Source organism: Chiloscyllium punctatum, chromosome 49 (assembly GCF_047496795.1).
Source record: "Chiloscyllium punctatum isolate Juve2018m chromosome 49, sChiPun1.3, whole genome shotgun sequence".
In the NCBI taxonomy this organism is placed as follows: Eukaryota; Metazoa; Chordata; class Chondrichthyes; order Orectolobiformes; family Hemiscylliidae; genus Chiloscyllium; species Chiloscyllium punctatum.
In genome coordinates this window covers 28,254,238-28,273,736 of record NC_092787.1, presented here as the reverse complement: position 1 = coordinate 28,273,736, position 19,499 = coordinate 28,254,238, and the positions used below count along the sequence as shown (strand labels likewise).

Sequence of the window (19,499 nt, the reverse complement as noted above, 5' to 3'; positions counted from 1 at the left end):
GATTTGTAGCTCAGGTTGAGGTTTTGGATGTAGGTTTGCTCGCTGAGCTGGAAGGTTCATTTCCAGATGTTTCATTACCATAATAGGTAACATCTTCAGTGGGCCTCAGGCGAAGCAATGCTGAAAATTCCTGCTTTTTATTTATATGTTGGGTTTCTTTGGGTTGGTAATGTCATTTCCTGTGATGATGTTATTTCCTGTGGTGAAGTCACTTCCTGTTCCTTTTCTCAGGGGTGGTAGATAGGGTCTAATTCAATGTGTTTGTTGATAGAGTTCCAGTTGGAATGCCATGCTTCCAGGAATTCTCGTGCGTGTTTTTATTTAGCTTGTCCTAGGATGGCTGTGTTGTCCCAGTCGAATTGGTGTCCTTCCTCATCTGTATGTGAGGATACTAGTGAGAGAGGATCATGTCTTTTTGTGGCTAGTTGGTGTTCATGTAACTTCATCAACTAGGAGAATATCATCAAGCTAGTGGACCTAAGCCTTACCATCCACTTCACCTTCAACAACAAAACCTACAGATAAACCAACGGAACATCCATGGGATCTCTGATATCTGGGTTCTTAGCAGAGGCAGTAACGCAGAGACTCGAACAAACAGCTCTGCCAACCATCCAACCAAAACTCTGGGTCCGCTACATGGATGACACCTTTGTCATCACTAAGTGAAAAAGTTAGAGGAAACCTTCAAGACCATCAATAATCCCCTTACTGGCATAAAATCCACTAAAGAGGAGGAAAACAACAACAAACTGCCATTCCTCGATGTCACAGTAGAGCAAACAGCCAATGGGGAACTTCAAACCAGCGTCTCCAGGAAAACAACACATACAAACCAAATATCGAACTACAGAAGCAATTATCCCAACACCCACAAATGAAGCTGCATCAGAACATTATTTCAATGAGCCACTACACATTGCAGCACAGAGGAACGACACAGAGCAGAGGAAAATCATCTATACCGTGTATTCAAAAAGAATGGGCACCCAATGAACACAGTCTGCCAATTTCTCAGCAATAAACCCAAACAAGCAGACAAAACACATCCAGAAACCGTAGCCACTCTCCCCTACATCAAAGACATCTCGGAAATGACTGCCAGATTACTCAGACCCCTTGGCATCATGGTAGCCCACAAACCCACCAACACACTAAAACAGCAGCTAATGAACTTGAAAGACCCTATACAGACAACAAGCAAAACTAAGGTCATTTACAAAATACCGTGCAAGGACTGTAACAAACACTACATTGGACACACAGGCAGAACACTAGCCACCAGGATACATGAACACCAACTAGCCACAAAAAGACATGACCCTCTCTCACGAGTATCCTCACATACGGATGAGGAAGGACACCACTTCGACTGGGACAACACATTCATCCTAGGACAAGCCAAACAAAGACATGCACGAGAATTCCTAGAAGCATGGCATTCCAACTGGAACTCTATCAACAAATACGTCGAGTTAGACCCCATCTACTACACCGTGAGAATAGGAAGTGACTTCACCTCAGGAAATAACATCACCACAGGAAATGACATCACCAACCCAAAGAAACCCAAACATTTAATAGAATGCAGGAATTTTCAGCATTGCTTCGTCTGAGGCCCAATGAAATGTTACCTAGTAGGGTAATGAAACATCTGGAAATGAACCTTCCAGCTCAGCGAGCAAATCTACATCCAAAACAAGTCTCCAGCTGAATAAATTCTCTGCATCTTCCCCTTTGTTTTTTTTTAACCAATTCTCTTCAATCAATGTCCTTCAGTTATTGACCCTTCTGCTAGATAAATGGTTTCTCCTTATTTATTTAATCAAATCTTAAATGACTTTGAACATCTTTCACCAATTCACCATCACCTACTCAACAAAACTGGGGACAGGCAATAAATGCTGGCCCAACCAGGAACACACACATCCCACACATCCTGTGATTAAATTAAAAAAGGCCATGCAAAGAACTTTTGCAGTTTCAGAGAGTCAGTACTGAAGGAGTGCCATACTGTCAGGGGACAGTATTAAAGGAGTGCTGCCTTGTCGGAGGGTCAATACTGAAGGGACACACAACTGTCAGTAGATTGTAAGATCATGAGATAGAAGATTGGAGAAAGGCCATCAAATAGGCTCTGGCATTCAATGAGATTGTTTTTAATCTGGTAATCCCTGACTTCAGTTTTCCTGCCTTTTCCCCATACCCCTTGATTCCCTTCCTAATTCAAAATCAGTCAATCTCAATTGTTGCAAGGTTTGTAGCTTAAGTTGAGGTTTAGGGTGTAGGTTTGCTCGCTGAGCTGTAGGTTTGATATCCAGACGTTTCATTACCTGGCTAGGTAACATCATCAATGGCGACATCCAAGTCAATCTCAATCTACATCCTTCCACAGTAAAGCCTTCCATAAATTCATAGAGGGTACTCTGAGAGAAGAAATTCCCCCATTGTCTCTTTTTCTGGTCCTAGACTCTCCGACAAGGGGAAACAACTTCTCCATATCTCTCCTGTTAAGTCCCATAAGAATCTTATATATTGCAATAAGATCACACTTTGTTCTTGTAAACTCCAAAAGGTACAGGCCCAACCTATTCCTCCTCTCCTCATAATAAATTCCCTCCACACCCAGGATCAACCCAGCGAGCTTTCTTCAGGATGCCTCCAATGCCAGTATATCTTTCCCTAGATAAGGAGCCTAAAACTGTTCACTCAAACTGTAGATGTGCCCTCATTAGTGTCTTGAATAGCTTTACCAAGACTTCCTTGTATTTATTCTCAATTCCCTTTAGATTAAAGGCTGACATTTCATTTGCTTTCCCTATAACCTGCCAAATTCAGATGCTGGTATTTTGTGATTCATGCACAAGGACCCACAGTCTTTTGCCATTTAAATAATATTCAGCTCTTCTACTCTTCCTGCCAAAATGCAGAACCTCACACTTTCCCATATTATATTTCACCTGCCGAGTTTTTGTCCACTCACTTTACAAGTCCATATCCCTCTGCAGACTCTTTGTGTCATCCTCAACACTTAGCCTTCCCACCTGTTTTTGTGTCATTGCAGACGAGGTGATATTACATTCACTTTTGCCATCCAAAGTCACAAGATACATTGTAATTAATTGTGGCCCCAGCACTGCTCCCTGAGGCACTCCACTCATTATATACCATCGTTATCCCAACTCTTTTCTGTTAATACACCTGCAATACTATAGGCTCTTAATATATTAAGGAGCTTGACAAGCAGTACCTTCTCAAATGTGTTCTAGACATTCAAATGCATTACATCAGGAGATAGTGAGGACTACAGATGCTGGAGATCAGAGTCGAAGAGTGTAATGCTGGAAAAGCACAGCTGGTCAGACAGCATCTGAGGAGCAGGAGAATTGATGTTTCAGACATAAGCCCTTCAACAGGAATGAGCTTCCTGATGAAGGGCTTATGCTTGCTTATGCCCAAAACATCAATTCAAATGCATTACATCCACTCCTTATCTATTCTGCTTCTTATTTCCTTAAAGAATTCTAGTTAATTTATCAGACATGATTTCCCCTTCTTTACTCAGCGGGTTGTGATTCTTTACTCAGCGGGTTGTGAGTTCATGGAATGCCCTGCCAGTATCAGTGGTGGACTCTCCCTCTTTATGGTCATTCAAGCGGGCATTGGATAAGCATATGGAGGTTATTGGGCTAGTGTAGGTTAGGTAGGCTTCAGTCGGCGCAACATCGAGGGCCGAAGGGCCTGTACTGCACTGTATTTTTCTATGTTCTATGTTCTATAATATCATGCAGGCCCTGCTTGATCATATTATGTATTTCTAAATGTTCTATTACATCCTTTATAATAGACTCTAACATTTTTGCAATTAGTCATTAGGCTAACTGACCTATAGTTACCTGTTTTTTGTCTTCTTCATTTTTTAACAAGGATATCACATTGGCATCTTGCCATTTTTTTGGAACTTTTCCAAAATCTACAGAAAATCCAGTGTTTCTACCATCTTTAAATATCCAAGAGCACATCCATCAGGTCCAGGGGACTTATTGTATTTTACACCCCCTGACCCATTATTGTATTTTAGTCCCATTTGTTTCTCTTGAACATTTTCTCTAGTAATAGTTATTATATTTATTACTTCTGTCCCTTTTGCTCTGTGATTATTTAATATTTTTGGAATGCTATTAGTGCCTTCTACCATGAAGACTGATGCAAAGTATTTATTCAACTCCTTGGCCATTCCCCCAGATGCATTCGTGAAGGGGTCTGTGTTCATCTTGGTCACTCTCTTTTTTTTAATGTATTTAAAGAAGCTCTTGTTGTCCATCTTGATATGACTTAAAATTTCTGGTTGTCTTATTATTGGTTTTTGAAACTTTGTTAACTCTCTGTCTTAAGACTGCATGCTTTTTTCTTTCAATTTGATATTATCCTTAAATTTCCTTGGTTCATCATGGCGGATTTATCCCCTTCCTAGAATCCAACTTCCTCATACCTTTCTTGTGAGTCACAGGCTATTTTTTTAAAGGATCAACCATTGTTTCTCAACTATTGATGCTGCTCAACTCCAGCTAACTCCGCCCTTATTCATTAGCAATTACTCTTATTTATGTTTAGCACAATTGTTTCTGATCCACATTTCACACTCTCAAATTGATACTCTCAAATTGAATGCTAAATTCTACCATATCATAGTTATTAATTTTGAAGGTATCTCATTATCTCCTGATTACTTCTTTGTCCTACAACAGTTGCTGTTTTAGAGCTATAGACCATCTTCCCAACCAACATGTTCCTCACCTTGTTATTAGATCCACCTAAATGGATTCCACATCTTCCAGTCGAAGATCATGGCTTGCTTTCATACTTATTCCAGCTCATACTAACAAAGCTAACGCAATGTCCTTCCCTTTTTGACTGTACTTTTGAAAAGTCACATATCCTGAACATTTATTTCCCAGAGTCCATCCCCTGGTTAGAATGTTTTTGCAATAGTCTGTATCTCTGGAGTTAATTCATTTTGATCATTATGAATTCAAAGTGCATTCGAATAAAGAGGATTTAGTTTTGTCTTTTTATCATATTTCCCCTGTTGACTCTATTTGCTGCTGATTTTCTAAGCTTGCTCACACCTTCCCTTCCTCACATTGGGTATTGTTATTCAAATCGTTCCCCTGTAATGCTGCAATATTTTTTGGCTTTGTATGTTACATTTTGCATTTTCCGTGCTCTAATTAATTTTAAATCCACTCTGCAGCACAGGAGGAGTCAGTGCTGAGGGAGTGCTGCTCTGTTGGGAGATCAGTCTGAGGGAGGGTGACAAGGTAAGTGGGTCAGTACCATATCATTTTGAAGAAGGGCATGTATTGGATGTTGTCTATGTGAAATTTGAAAACCTTGGACAAAACACAAAATGCTGGTGACGTGACCAAGGCTTAGAGATAAAAAGAGTCAATGCTATCCTGATGAAAGCAACTTGCTCTAACAGCATAAACAGAGTTTATGTAAGTAGTTATTTTCAGAGTAGAGGACATGATGTTTCCCAAGGGTCTGTGCTTGAACCACTTTTATGATTGAGTATTGATATAAGGAATAAAACTCCAATTTTGGCAGTGGTACCAAACTTGGTGACACAAATCAACACAACGGAATGTAAATACAAATGTTGGTGTCACTGTTTCCACTGTAGGGATTCTATTCTATTCTGGGAATAATGTAAACCAAAGGGTGTTGTACAGACTTTGAGGTTGAGAGGGATAGACCATTGAAGATGAGAGAACGAGTTTTAGTTTTCCAGACAGTTACTGAAATAAACTAGTGGGTTTGTACTGAAGCCTGAATCCAGACATTCTGCCTGTGGGAGTACAGGCTCCACGGAGCAGTAGGCCCCGTTGCCCATGGCGACGTCACACGGATCCCGGGTCTCCGCCGCCGATCTCCAAATCCTATTGGCAGAGCGGCCCGTCAATCCTCTTGAGGAGCTGGAGCGGGGGGAACGTTTAACCAAACGGATCAGATTGTGAGGACAATTTCCTGTCGGAGCGGTTTAGCCGCGGAACCGCTTCCGGTTTAGGAGCACGTGGGGACGTTCACTGTCGGAGGGTCAGTGCCGAGGGAGTGGGCACTGTCGGAGGGTCAGTGTTGAGGGAGTGCCGCACTGTCGGAGGGTCAGTGCTGAGGGAGTGCCGCACTGTCGGAGGGTCAGTGTTGAGGGAGTGGGCACTGTCAGAGGGTCAGTGCTGAGGGAGTGCCGCACTGTCGGAGGATCCGTGTTGAGGGAGTGCCGCACTGTCGGAGGGTCAGTGCTGAGGGAGTGCCGCACTGTCGGAGGATCCGTGTTGAGGGAGTGCCGCACTGTCGGAGGATCCGTGTTGAGGGAGTGCCGCACTGTCGGAGGGTCAGTGTTGAGGGAGTGGGCACTGTGGGAGGGTCAGTGTTGAGGGAGTGGGCATCATTGAGGATGTTGTCTTGATGGGATTGTAACCATTCTCTCTGAACTGAAAACAACAAATACTGGTGATCACGACAGACCCTACAGTATCCATGGAGAGAGAGTAAGCTAATGCTTCTACACTAATTGACTCTTCATTTAGACTCCAAATGTTAGCTTCCTCTCTCTCTCTGAATGCTGACTGACTCGCATTTTGTTGTTTTTAGCACAGATTTCAGCATTTGAAGTAACTTGTTTGCACATGCTCTATCTGAACTCTATTGTAGATATTGACAACTTGATGTTTTGTGGTGGTCAGGTGTATCCAGTGTCCTGGCCAATATTAAAATGTTGTTAGCTGGATTATCACATTGTTATTGCATCGCTACACATGAGATTTTGTTCTGTGTGGGTTGCTGCTGCATTTCCTGAGTTAAATGCTTTGGAACATCTGGGAATTGTCTAAGACATTTTAGGAAAGCAAGTTCTTTTAATCAGTAAAGATGTTAAAATAATTTAATTTCAGTATTATTATGTTGAGTTCTGTTTTGGAATATTTTATTCTGGAGTTTGACATTGAAATCAGAACTGCAAATGAAATTGGATGGGTTAGAGTTAGGAAGGATGCATGTTAGGAAGAATGTAAAAACTTTGGGATGAGTGAAGAAATAATTAACTAAAATGTTTCAAGCGATGGAGGACTTCACAGAATATGGAGAGGCAAGAGAAGATGGGCTTCTCATCTGAAAGGAGAGCAGGTTTAGTGGAGAACAGATATGTTGAGAATCATGTAAATAAATTAGGAAAAACTTTCCAGTGGCAGGACTGTCTGTAGCAAGAAGATACACACATCAACAGATACCAAGAAACATACACCTGCACATAAAGACACATCGAGCCACAAACATACAACAATACAGATCCAGAGAGGTACAAGCAGAGAGCCACATGACCCACACAACACACGTACAGATACCCACACACATGGATAAACAGTTACCCAGACAGAGTGTGCCAGAGAAATACAGTTTGTAAATGTCACTGAGAATCCTAGGTGATTGTGAAAGGATTTACAGTATATGCATTTGGAGAGGCAAAGAATGATTCAGGATAGTCAGCATGGTTCTGTGCGAAGGAAAATTGTCTCAAATTTGATGTGACTTTTTTTAAGAGGAAGTAACCAAGAACATTGTGGGCAGAGTGGTAGATGTTGAGTACTTGAACTTTAGTAAAGCCTTTGACAAGGTTCCGTATGATAGACAAATTAGTTAAGTTTGGCCAATTGGATACAATATTGACTTGACAGCAGAAGACATTGTTACGGTAGTTTTTTGGACTGGAGACCTGTGACCAGCATTCCACAGGGATTGGTGTTGGGTCCACTTTTGTTTGTCACTTTTTATATATAAATTATTTAGATGAGAATAGAGAAAGCATGGTTAGTACGTTTTGCAGGTGACAGCAAAACTGGTGGTATAGTAGACAATGGTGAATGTTAGCTAAGATTACAAAGTGATTTTGGTCAAGTGGATCAATGAGTTGCATGGCAGATGGAATTTAATTTGCACAAATGTGATGTACTGTATTTTGGTAAAAGAAACAAGGGAAGGACTTATACAATTAAAAGTAGGGCATTGGGTAGTGTTGTAGAACTGAGAGACTAGGGGGTTCAGGTTTATAATTCTTTGAAGTTTGCGACACATGTAGACAGTCTGTTTAAGATGGCATTTAGCATGCTTACCTTCATTGCTCAGTCCTTTGAGTATGAGAGTTGGGATGTCATATTGAGGTTGTACAGGACATTGGTGAGGCCTCTTCTGGAGTCCTGGTTGGACCAAACAGTCTGTTTCTGTGCTGCACAACTCTATGACATAGATTGATAGCCAAGATATCCAGAGGTAAATCAGACATTTCTTTTGACGCAGTGAGTTGTTGTCTGGAATGCATTACCTCAAAGGTTAGTGAAAGATTAAATTGGGAGTTTTAAAGTGAATTTGGATAAATATTTGAAAATGACAAATTTGCAAGGAAAGAGTAGGAAATGGGGTTAATTTGGATACCTCTTTCAGAGAGCCAACACACACACCATGGGTGAATGGCCACCTACTGTATATATTGATACACTGAACTATATTTGTAGGAATGGTTGTGTCCTTGGGGAGTGAAAGGACAACGACTACGCAATGGCCAGCATGAAACCAGGTCTCCCTGTAGGCAATACTGCCTCAGCTGCATCAAAGCAGGACAGTCGAAAGAAATTGAAGAGGAGGAAGAGGTTCTGGGCCAAGGCAACAGTGGGGACCAAAAAAAACACTGGGCCAGTACTGCCTCCCAGAGTTGCTGTGGAGTACTCCTCCAACTGGAAGACGCTCAGTCAGGTACGGTTTAAATAAACACCTAAAGGAAGATATATCTGTCTGAAAGAAAATCTTTAAATATTAAGGTGAAGATTTGTGTTTGATATGATGCTGGATATTGATGAAGACGATGCAGCTTCTGTGGAGAGAGAACAATATTGCAGTCTCTTAACATGAGATGCAAACTCTACCTTTCCCTTTACAAGGTTGCTGCCTGACATTATCAGTGTTTCCTGCATTTACTGTTTTCTCGATGGTATTCTGCCTGGACTGAACACTCTGAGCTGACTCGGGGGTTTCACTGGTACTCATTTTGTCAAAAGCTAATGTAAAATGTAAGAACCTTTGGCTAACTCATTTTATTGGAACGAGCAATTGTCCTGTGTTTGAACCTGGGCACTTGGTCCTCCAGGGTGGGAGGTTATTAACAAAGTTCAGGTGATTTAGGACAGATGATTTTTTTCCCCTGAGAATTGACAGATTTTTGGGACTGGCTGCTTCAGAAGGCTTTGCCGTTGAGTGTACCAGCAGGTGGATAGAGGGAATCAAAGATTCTTAGGGATAGATGGGACTGTGAAATTTGAAACAGATTAGCCATGATCTTATTGAGTGATAGAGCAAGGTTGAAGAGCTGAATGGCCTGCTCCTGCAGATGTTTGGATGTTTTTGCCTTTCCCTTATAAAAAAAAAACCCACATTGTCCCTCATTAGTCTATTACAGAGATAATGGTTGCCTTAACCCTGTCTGGGGCCACAGTTGGAACTATTTTAAGATAAATTTTCAGGATGTGGGAGTTGCTGGTAAGGCTTGCAGTTATTGCTGATTCCTGGATACCGTGGGAATGTGGTCTTTGTCCCCTTCTCAAATTTTCAGTAGTGGATCCACACAAATAGGATGGTTTGTTGAACTCTCCAGAAAGCAGTTAATTTTTAATCATAACACAAAAGCAGCAGATTCCAGATGCAGGAAATCTGAAATAAAATCTGATGCTCCTGTCAGGTAGTATCACTGGAGAGAATCCGTTAATATTTCAGATTGATGATGGATGGTAAGCATGTTGGTTGGAGCAGGAGCACACTGTGTAAGGTGAGTGGGATAGAAGTGTACAAAGGGTGGATAGTTTATAATAAGATGTGAACCTGGGTGAAAGGCGCTTTAGTCACAGCTGAATGGATATGACAGCATGTGGGGTGTGCGGGGCCTGTGAAGTAATAGGAGAAGTAAATACATAACTCTTCTCAAGCTCCGATGCTGCTGATGGATCCTGAAATGCAGCTTGCCTCTTACACCTGCTGGGTAATAAAAGGCTGAGATCCATCATGATCTCCTTAGAGCCATAGAGATGTACAGCATAGAATCAGACTCTCTGGTCCAACTCGTCCATATTTACCAGATATCCTAAACTAATCTAGTCCCATTTGCCAGCACTTGGCCCATATCCCTCCAAACCCTTCCTATTCATATACCCATCCAGATGCCTTTCAAATGTTGTAATTGTACCATCCTCCATCACTTCCTCTGGCAGCTCATTCCATACACGCACCGTTCTCTGCATGAAAATGTTGCCCCTAAAGTCCTGTCTAAATCCTTCCCCGTCCACCTTAAATCTATGCCGTCTAGTTTTGAAGTCCCCCACCCCAGAGAAAATACCTTGTCTATTCACCCTATCCATGCCCCACACGATTTTATAAATTTCTTTAAGATCACTCCTCAGGGAAATTAGCCTCAGACTATTCAGCTTTAAGGCTGTGGATCTAGTCCAGGAAGGAATCCATGTTTCATGTTTGTGCTTCTAATCTCCAAAACGACAGGCCCACCTATTCAGCTTTTCATAAGATCCACACCCTGGATCAACCCAGTGTGCCTTTTCTGAGCTGTCTTCAAAGCCAGTGTATCTTTTCTTAGATAAATGGGATAAAACTGGCTAACATTAAGGGGGTACGTCTGGATGGGATGCTTTTTGGAGGGTTGGTTAGACCCGATGGGCTGAATGGCCTGCTTCTGCACTTTAGGGATTCTATGATATTCTATGATTCACTCATTCTTATTAAGGGCTGTTATTTCAAGCAGCTGATGAGTAAGGCAACTAATGCCAAGAAAGTTCCGGAAAGTAAATCCAAGATTCGATTGAAAGAGGAAACATTGACTGTGGGAAAGGAGAATCACCAAGGAGTTAAACCAGAGAAAAGTGCAGAAAGCAATACCCAGCCGGACTCTCAAGCTACACCTGTTCTGCAGAAAGGAAAGAGGTTGAAACCTGATGAAAGCACCACCCAGGGAACACAGCAGAGCACCAGAAAGCGAACAAGGAACAGCCAGGAGTCTGCAGAAGAAGGTACTTCTGGGAGAAAAAAACAAACCAAGATTGAACCAGAAACTGAGAACCACACGGAGTAAGTTTGTGGGAAGTTTCCCTCATCATTCCCTCCACTTTACTGCAGAATCCTGTTTGAGCTGAGCTGGTTGTGATTAAGCAGAACTGTTTAAAATTCTGTAGGGATGGAATAGAATAAATAACAACAGTGCATAATGTTTTCAATGATTCAGTGATATGTATGCTTTATGCAGGTCATCAAGTCAGTCTGTTTGGCTAATCTCTATTTCAAGATCTCTGGGCTGTTTCAGCTTATAATTATTTCCTGAAGCCACATCAGTGTAGTAGGTTATTTAATATTCTCAGCCACTTGGCTCTGGTCTGGAGTTAGGGGCTGGTTGCTAGTTGTTAGAGTCTGAATTAAGTGAAAATAGTCGCTCCCTGCTCCAGCCCAGAATGACAGCAATTGCCAACACTAAACTAACACTCGGGTTTTCATCTCCGGCTTGTAAAGCTGCAGTTCTGGGCCCAACCATCTTCTGCTGCTTCATCAGTGATCTTCCCTCCACCATAAGGTCAGAAGCTGGGATGTTCACCAGTGATTGCAGTGTTCAGCATTATTTGTGACTCTTCAGACACTGAAGCAGTCCATCTCCAAATGCAACAAGATTTGGACAATACCCAGGCTTCGGCTGACAACTAGCAAGTTATTCCCATACCACACAAATGGCAGGTTATGATCATCTCCAACAAGAGTGAATGTAACAATTACCTCATGACATTTAATGGTGTTACCATCACTGAGTGCTATGGTATCAACATTCTGAGAGTTACCATTGACCAGAAACTCAACTGGATATCCCATGTAAATTCAGTGACTACAAGAGCAGGTCAGAGGCTGGGAATACTGCCTTGAGTAACTCTCCTCCTGACTCCCCAAACCCTGTCCAACATCTACAAGGCACAGGTCAGTACTGTGATGGAATACTCCTCAATTGCTGGATGGGTGCAGCTCCAACAGCACTCAAGAAGCTTGGCACCAACCAAGACAAAGCAGCCACTTGATTGGCACCACATCCACAAACATCCACTCCCTCCACCACTGAAGCTCAGTAGTAGCAGTGTGTGCTTTCTACAAGATACACTGCAGAAATTCACCAAATAATCTTAGACAGCATCTTCCAAACCCATGACCAGAAAATCAAGGGCAGCAGATACGTAGGAACACTACCCCTTACATGTTTCCCCCTGAGCCACTCCTCATCCTAACTTGAAAATATAACACCATTCCTTCAGTGTTAGAGGATAAAATCCTGGAATTTCCTCTTTAAAGGCATTGAGTTTTACCAAATGAACTGCAGAAGTTCAAGAAGGCACCTCGCTACCTCAAGGGGAATTACAATTGGGCAATAAATGCTGGCCCAACAAATGAAGGCCAATTCTCCTGATAAATTTTAAAACCCTCTGAGATATCTCTGCATATCCATTTCTGGCCATTCAATATCCCCAGTTCTAGATACCCATCTAGGAGCATAAGTTTCAGTAGCATCCTGGATCATAAGCTCTAGATGCACTTTTGCTTTCTCTGCCTTTTAATGTGCTTCTGTATTGCTTTGTCTCAGCTTTTGTCCATCTGTCCTATTAAACTGCTTATATGACTTTTCTTTCGGAGGTGTGGTATTGCTTGATGACACTTTGATGAATTGCCTTGCATGTTTTACTGTCTTAAAGATGCTGTATAAATACAAAACATTGAAACGTTGTTTCATCTGTAACAGCTACTTCAGGTGGTGGGGTTAGTGTATTGTACTTCAATGCAGGATCAGAACCCAGTGCGGTTTTCTGTTACTTTCAATGCACCTTCTTTACTCTCTGTTCTCCAACAGGCCTGATATCTGGTTTGATGATGTTGACCCAGATGACATAGAAGCTGCAATGGGGCCTGAAGCTGCACGTGTTGCTCGACAGCAGATAGCACAAACAACAGGAAAGCCACACACTGCAGAACCAAGCTTGGAAAAGGTGCTGGTTAAAGATGGAGCCTTCCAGGGGTAGGTAGTCAGCAATTGCAGTTCATTTGTTAACTGACAGCTGTACTAATGGGGACAGGTTAAAGGGAGCTTTACTCCATATCTAACCCCATACAGTACCTGTCCTGGGAGTGTTTGATGGGGATGGTGTAGAGGGAGCTTTACTCCGTGTCTAACCTGGTGCAGTACCTGTCCTGGAATTGTTTGATGGGGATGGTGTGGAAACAATGAAATTAGGATTAGGAGTAGACTGTTCAGCCATTCGGTCTTGCTGCTCCATTCTTTATGATAATGGCTGATCTTCCAACTCAATAACCTGCCCTGCTTCTTCCCCATATTCTTTGATCTCTTTAACCCTTGGTGCTATATCCAACTCTTCTATGAGGCCAAAAAACAATGTTTTCAACTGCGCTCTGTGGTAGTGAATTCCACAGGCTCCCCACTCTCCGCGGAAGACATTTCTACTCCTTTCAGATGATTTATCCCATATTCTTCCACTGTGACCCCCTGGTTCTGGACTCCTGTGCCATCAGGAATATCCTTCCTGCACATCCCCTGTCTAGATCTGTTAGAATTTTGTAAGTTTCTATGAGATTTTCCCCATCTCCTTCTGAACTCCAAGAAATATAATCCTAACTGATTCAACCTCTCCTGATGCACCAGTCCTGCCATCCCAGGGATCAGGCTGGCAAACCTTTGCTGCACAACGTCTTGAGCAAGAACATCCTTCCCCAGATAAGGACACAGTATTCCAGGTGTGGTCTCACCAATGCTCTGTACAATTGCAGCAGCTATCCCTGCTCCTGTACTCAAATCCTCTTGCTATGAAGGCCAACATACTATTTGCCTTCTTTACTATGTGCTGTACCTGCACACTTCATCTCAATAACTGGTGTACAAGGCTCTTAGCATAATCCTCTCACTGTTCATAGCCATTCAAATCATAATCTGCCTTCCTGTTTTGGTTACCAAAGTGGATACTCTCACATGTTTTATCCACATTATTCTGCACCTGCCAATCACACTGCATCCTCCTCACAGCTTACCCTTCCACCCAGCTTTGTGTCACCTGCAGATTTTGAGATATTATGTATCATTCCCACATTGAAATCATTAACATATATTGTGAATGGCTGGGTCCTAGCACTGATACCTGCAGTAACCCACTAGTCAGTATCTGCTATTCAAAAAAAGACCTGTTTATTTCAACTCTGTTTCCTGTCTGCTAAGCAATTTTCTGCCTCTTCAAAACACTATCCCCATTCCCAAGAGCTTTGATATTACAGGTTAATCTGAATGAGACTTTGTCAAAAATCCAGATAAACTATATCCACTGGCTCAGCCCTGATCAGTCATGTTCATTGCATCCTCGAAGAATTCCAGTAGACTTGTTAAGCATGATTTCCCTTTCATAAATCCATGCTGACTCTCTCTCTGATCCTGCCATTGTTTTCCAAGTAAAAAAAAGAAAGAATTGCATGTGCTTCAGTTCTGAGGAATGGTCACTGGACCCAAAACGTTAGCTGATTTCTCTTCACAGACGCTGCCAGACCTGCTGAGCTTTTCCAGCAATTTCAGTTTTTGCTACTGTTTTCCAAGTGCTTTGTGTTATAACTTTTGTAATGGACTCTAACATTTTCCCCATTACTGACATCAGGCCGACTGGTCTATAATTCCAATTTTCTGTCTACTTCCTTTTTAAAAAAAATAGTGGGGTTCCATGAGCTACCCATTCAATCCATAGGAACTGTTTCAGTCTAAGAACCTTGGAAGACTATTTCTAGGGCCACTTCCTTAAATATACTGGGACATCGATTATCAGGTCCAGTTTTCAATCTCATCAATTTCCCCAACACCATTTTCCTTCTAATTTTGATTTCCTTCTGTTCTGTCCTCTCACTAAACCAGGTTCCCCAACATTTTTGATATGTTGATTTTCCTCCCCTTTGAACTCAGAACCAAAGTATGTGTTTAGTTGGTCAGCCATTTCGTTGTTCCTATTGTAAGTTTCAATTTCTGACTCTAAGGGGACCTACATTTGTCTTCAGTATTTTTCTGTTCATGTACCTGTAGGAATGTTTACAGTCAGTTTTTATGTTCCTTGCAAGCTACTCTCATACTCTGTTTTCCTTTTCTTAATCAATCCTCATGTCCTCCTTTACTGAATTCTAAACTGCTCTCAATTCTCGGGTTTATTTTCCCCAACTAAGTTGGATCTAATACTGTATCTACTAAACCTGGAAGCCAGTGTCTGGTAACCTTTCTCATTTAGACAGGAATGAACAATTGTTGCAATTCACCCATGTGTTCTTTGAATATTTGCCATTGCCTTTCCACTGTCATTCCTTTATGTAACGTTCCCCAAACTATCGTAGCCAACTCGCGCCTTGTAACACGTAGTTTCCTTTATTTAGATTCTGGTCTCAATTACATCACTCTCCATCTCAATGAAGAATTGTATAATATTATGGTCACTCATCCTCAGGTAGCCTCCCACAACTAGATCAAAAGTAAAAGTGGGTACTGCAGGTGCTGGAGATTAGTGTCGAGATTAGAGTGGTGCTGGAAAGACCTGATGAAGGGCTTTTGCCCGAAATGTCGATTTTCCTGCTCCTTGGATGCTGCGTGACCTGTTGTGCTTTTCCAGCACCACCTCTAATCTTGACTCCCACTAGATCGCCCATTCTTCCTTTCTCATTACACAATACGCAGTCCGAATTGCCTGTTCTATAGTCAGTTCATCAACGTATTGGTCCAGGAAAACCATCCTGTATACACTCCAGGAATTCTTCCTCTGTGGTATTGTTATTAATTTTATTTGGCCAATCTTTATGCAAAATAAAGTCACCCATAATTACAGATGTTCCTTTATTGTGTGCATCTCTAATTTTCAGTTTAATGCCATTCCCCACATCACCCCTACGGTATGGGGGTTGTATCCAACCCCCACTCATGTTTTTTGTCCCTTGGTATTTCTCACCTTTACCCATACAGAGTCCACATCATCAGAAATAAAGATCCTCCCTCACTTAATCTCCTGTCTAACTAACAATGCAAAATCACTGGATTTTCCTTTATCTGTTCTTCCGAAGTACAGGATACCCCTGGATAGTCAGCTTCCATCCCTGGTCACCATGCAGCCATGGTTCTGTAATCTTGACAATTTTATACCTGTTTTAATCTATTTGCACAATTAATTCATCCAGTTTATTGCGAATGTCCATACGTCAGTGCCCAAAGCCTTCAGGCTTGACTTTCAGCATTACCTGTCTCACTCCAATTATTTTTCACAGTATCACTGTTTGATCCTCGCCCTTGATTTCTCTGCCAATCACTTTCCTTATTCCCCATTTCTGTCTTTTCTTGTCTTTGATTCCCCTTCCTCTAACTCCATGCATAGGTTCCCATACCCCTCCCATTTTAGTTTGAAGCCTTCCAAGCTACTGCAGCAAATACTCCTCTTAGGGCACCAGTCCCAGACTTGCCCAGGTCTAACCCAGGAGCTTTACTCGCTATCTAATCCTGTGCGGTTCCTGTGCCGGGAGTGTTTGAAGACAGCGTGGAGAGGCTCAGCTTTCAGTTTAAGTGTAGAAGGAGCTTTACTATGTATGTAACCCCATACTGGTTGAGCCCAGGTTTGTAGCGATAAGACATTGGGTTTAGTTTTACTTAGGTGCTGCTGTTCTTTGTGACTGGGACTTTAAGGACTGGGACTGGGTCTATCTGTCTGGATAAACTGTGCTGGCTGTTTTCGCAGACTCACCAAAGCAGTGGCAATGGACTGTGAGATGGTTGGCGTGGGTTCAGATAAAGTGGACAGCATCCTTGCACGTGTATCTATTGTGAACCAATTTGGAAAATGCATTTATGACAAATATGTGAAACCAACAGAAAAGGTGACGGATTACAGGACCTGGGTCAGTGGAGTACGACCAGTTGACATGAAGACTGGTGAGCTGTCTTCCTGAATCTTTATACCTGGTTTTAAATAATTTATGCAAAAATTTCAAACAAGATTTTGGTGAGGGGCATTGGAAAGGAGATCAGTGAATAAATAAGTTAACAAATTAGCAAACGTGCCAGAACAGCCCGGGATTTCGGAGACATTACAGCAGGGAAACCTTTTGGGCCATGAATCTGGTCAGTATTTATCCTGCACTCCCCAAAGCCATATCCACAAGACACAAGTCAGGAGTGTGATGGAATACTCTCCACTTGCCTGGATGGGTGCAGCTCCAACAACACTCCAAACCTGACACTATCTAGGACACAGTAGCCTTCTTGATTGGCACCACATTGACTCTTTCCACGACTGATGCTCATTAGCAGCAGTGTGTACCATCTACAAGGAGCACTGTTGAAATTCACCAAGGTTCCTGAAGACAGGATCTTCCAAACCCATGATAACTTAAATCTGAAAGGACTAGGGCAGTAGATATGTGGGAACACCAACCACTGCATTTCCCTCACCAAGCCACTCACCATCTGGACGTGGAAGTACATACATTTCTTCAGTATATCTGGGTCACAATCCTGGAATTCCTCCCCCAGTGATATTGTGGATCTACCTACAGTGCATGGCTTTCAGCTCAAGAGAGCAGATCACAGCTGCTTTAAGGGTAATTAGAGAGGAGCTATAAACGCTGGCCCAGCCAGTGACCCCCACATCCCAGGAGAGGACAGAAACAACAGACCATGCTCCTGTATTTCTGGTATCTTGTCAATTCCTTGTTTTAATTGCTGAACTATTAGTGGCCATTCTTACAGCTGCCTGATCCCTGACCTCTAGAGTACCCTCCATCAACAATTCTGCCTCTCTTTCCTCCTTTTAAGACACCGGTTAGTAACTACTTTGTGACCAAACTTTAATCTCGACTCCTGGGGTGGTATCCTGGTGTCTGGTTATGTGTCTTGTGTCTAATTTTACCACTACCTTGGGATATTTTACTAAAAGTGCTGTGTAGTTATTGATTGTCAAGTGATCAAAATACACAGTTGCCTTATTCCTCCGTAAGGAGAAGGAAGGAGCAACTGCTGGGATTTGTGGAATGAGAAAATAAATTGAAATTAAAATGAAGCTTTCCACCTGTCAAATCTGAGGCTTGTAAAGTTTGTGACAGAATGTTTAAAAGGGGAATCAAAAAAGTTATAAAGTTGAGGTAGTCTGAAAGAAATCTGTCTAGGAACAGAAGGGGAAGTAGCAAAAGATTTTATAAAATGTCTGTGAAGGTATAGGGTTATAAATGGCAGGAATAACTAGAAAGATAATTGAGTCTATGCTTTTGACACTCAGAACAGATAAAGGAATAAAAGGATGTGAGGAGATTTAGGCAGTTTAGGGAGGATAACTCCAGACTATGAAAAAAATAAGATCCCACAACGACACTGTCAGCAGCATGGTCAGGAAGTCACGGAACAGTAACTATTAATATTCAACTTTTCGTGAAGAACTGTCCTATTTGTATCAAAGTTAGTTGTGTTTCTCTCTCCGCAGTGCTGACATGTTGAGTATTTCCAGCACTTTCCATTTGTTTTCCAGCATCTGCAGTATTTGAACTTGCAGAATGTGAGTCTTAACCCTTGTGTGTATTTGAAACTGATTTGACCGTTTTTGATCTGGTTTGGACTTTTGTTTAGGTGAAGACTTTAAAGTTGTGCAGAGGGAGGTTGCAGAAATCTTGGAAGGCAGAGTGTTAGTTGGTCATGCTGTCCACAACGATCTCAAGGTCAGTACCAACAGTCCTTTGCTGTGTGGTTCAGTGTTTAGCGAGGTAACAGGGGGAGCTCAGGGTAATTCCTTTCCAGAGTAAAATTTGTAAAATGCAGTCAAATAGCCTTCAAAGTATTTTTTTAATAATCCAATCCCTTTCTCAGCTAAAGGATTCTTGGTTGATACCACAACAAAATATTGTGTTTTGGAACCCATTGGAAATAGGAGCTGGGTTAGGCAATTCATTTCAGTCATGTCTAATCACCCACCTCCCTGCCAAATTTCCTCACTATTCCTTAACACTATCAGAATTAAAACTCAATAACTGAGCTTCCACAGACTTAAAGGGCAGAGAATTCCAAAGATACAGCACCATAAGACATAGGAGCAGAAAGTAGCCATATCCACAAGACACCAGTCAGGAGTGTGATGGAATACTCCCCACTTGCCTGGATGGGTGCAACTCCAACAACAATCAAAACCTGACACTATCTAGGACACAGTAGCCTTCTCGATTGCTCTGCCATTCAATCATGGCTGATAAGTTTCTCAACCCTATTCTCTTGCCTTCTCCCAATTACCCTTGATTCCCTGAATAATCAAGAACCATTGATCTCTGTCTTAAATATAGTTAATTGCCCTGGCCTCCACAGCCTTCTG

General features: G+C 42.0%; 1 protein-coding gene across 6 annotated transcripts in view; it reads left to right on the top strand.

Annotated features, from left to right (window-relative positions):
* rexo4 (REX4 homolog, 3'-5' exonuclease) overlaps window positions 1-19,499 on the top strand; it is a 133,441-nt gene that overhangs the window by 105,132 nt on the left and 8,810 nt on the right. For 3 of the 6 annotated variants that reach the window (XM_072566050.1, XM_072566051.1, XM_072566052.1), the window contains exons 2-6: window positions 8,568-8,805; window positions 10,838-11,178; window positions 12,986-13,150; window positions 16,887-17,080; window positions 18,767-18,855. In XM_072566050.1, coding sequence (XP_072422151.1) covers window positions 8,611-8,805; window positions 10,838-11,178; window positions 12,986-13,150; window positions 16,887-17,080; window positions 18,767-18,855 — 984 coding nt within the window. In that variant the 5' untranslated portion in view covers window positions 8,568-8,610. Of the gene's footprint in view, window positions 1-5,254; window positions 5,322-6,023; window positions 6,100-8,567; window positions 8,806-10,837; window positions 11,179-12,985; window positions 13,151-16,886; window positions 17,081-18,766; window positions 18,856-19,499 lie in introns of those variants that run through there. The other 3 variants (XM_072566053.1, XM_072566054.1, XM_072566055.1) reach the window with 3 other exon arrangements.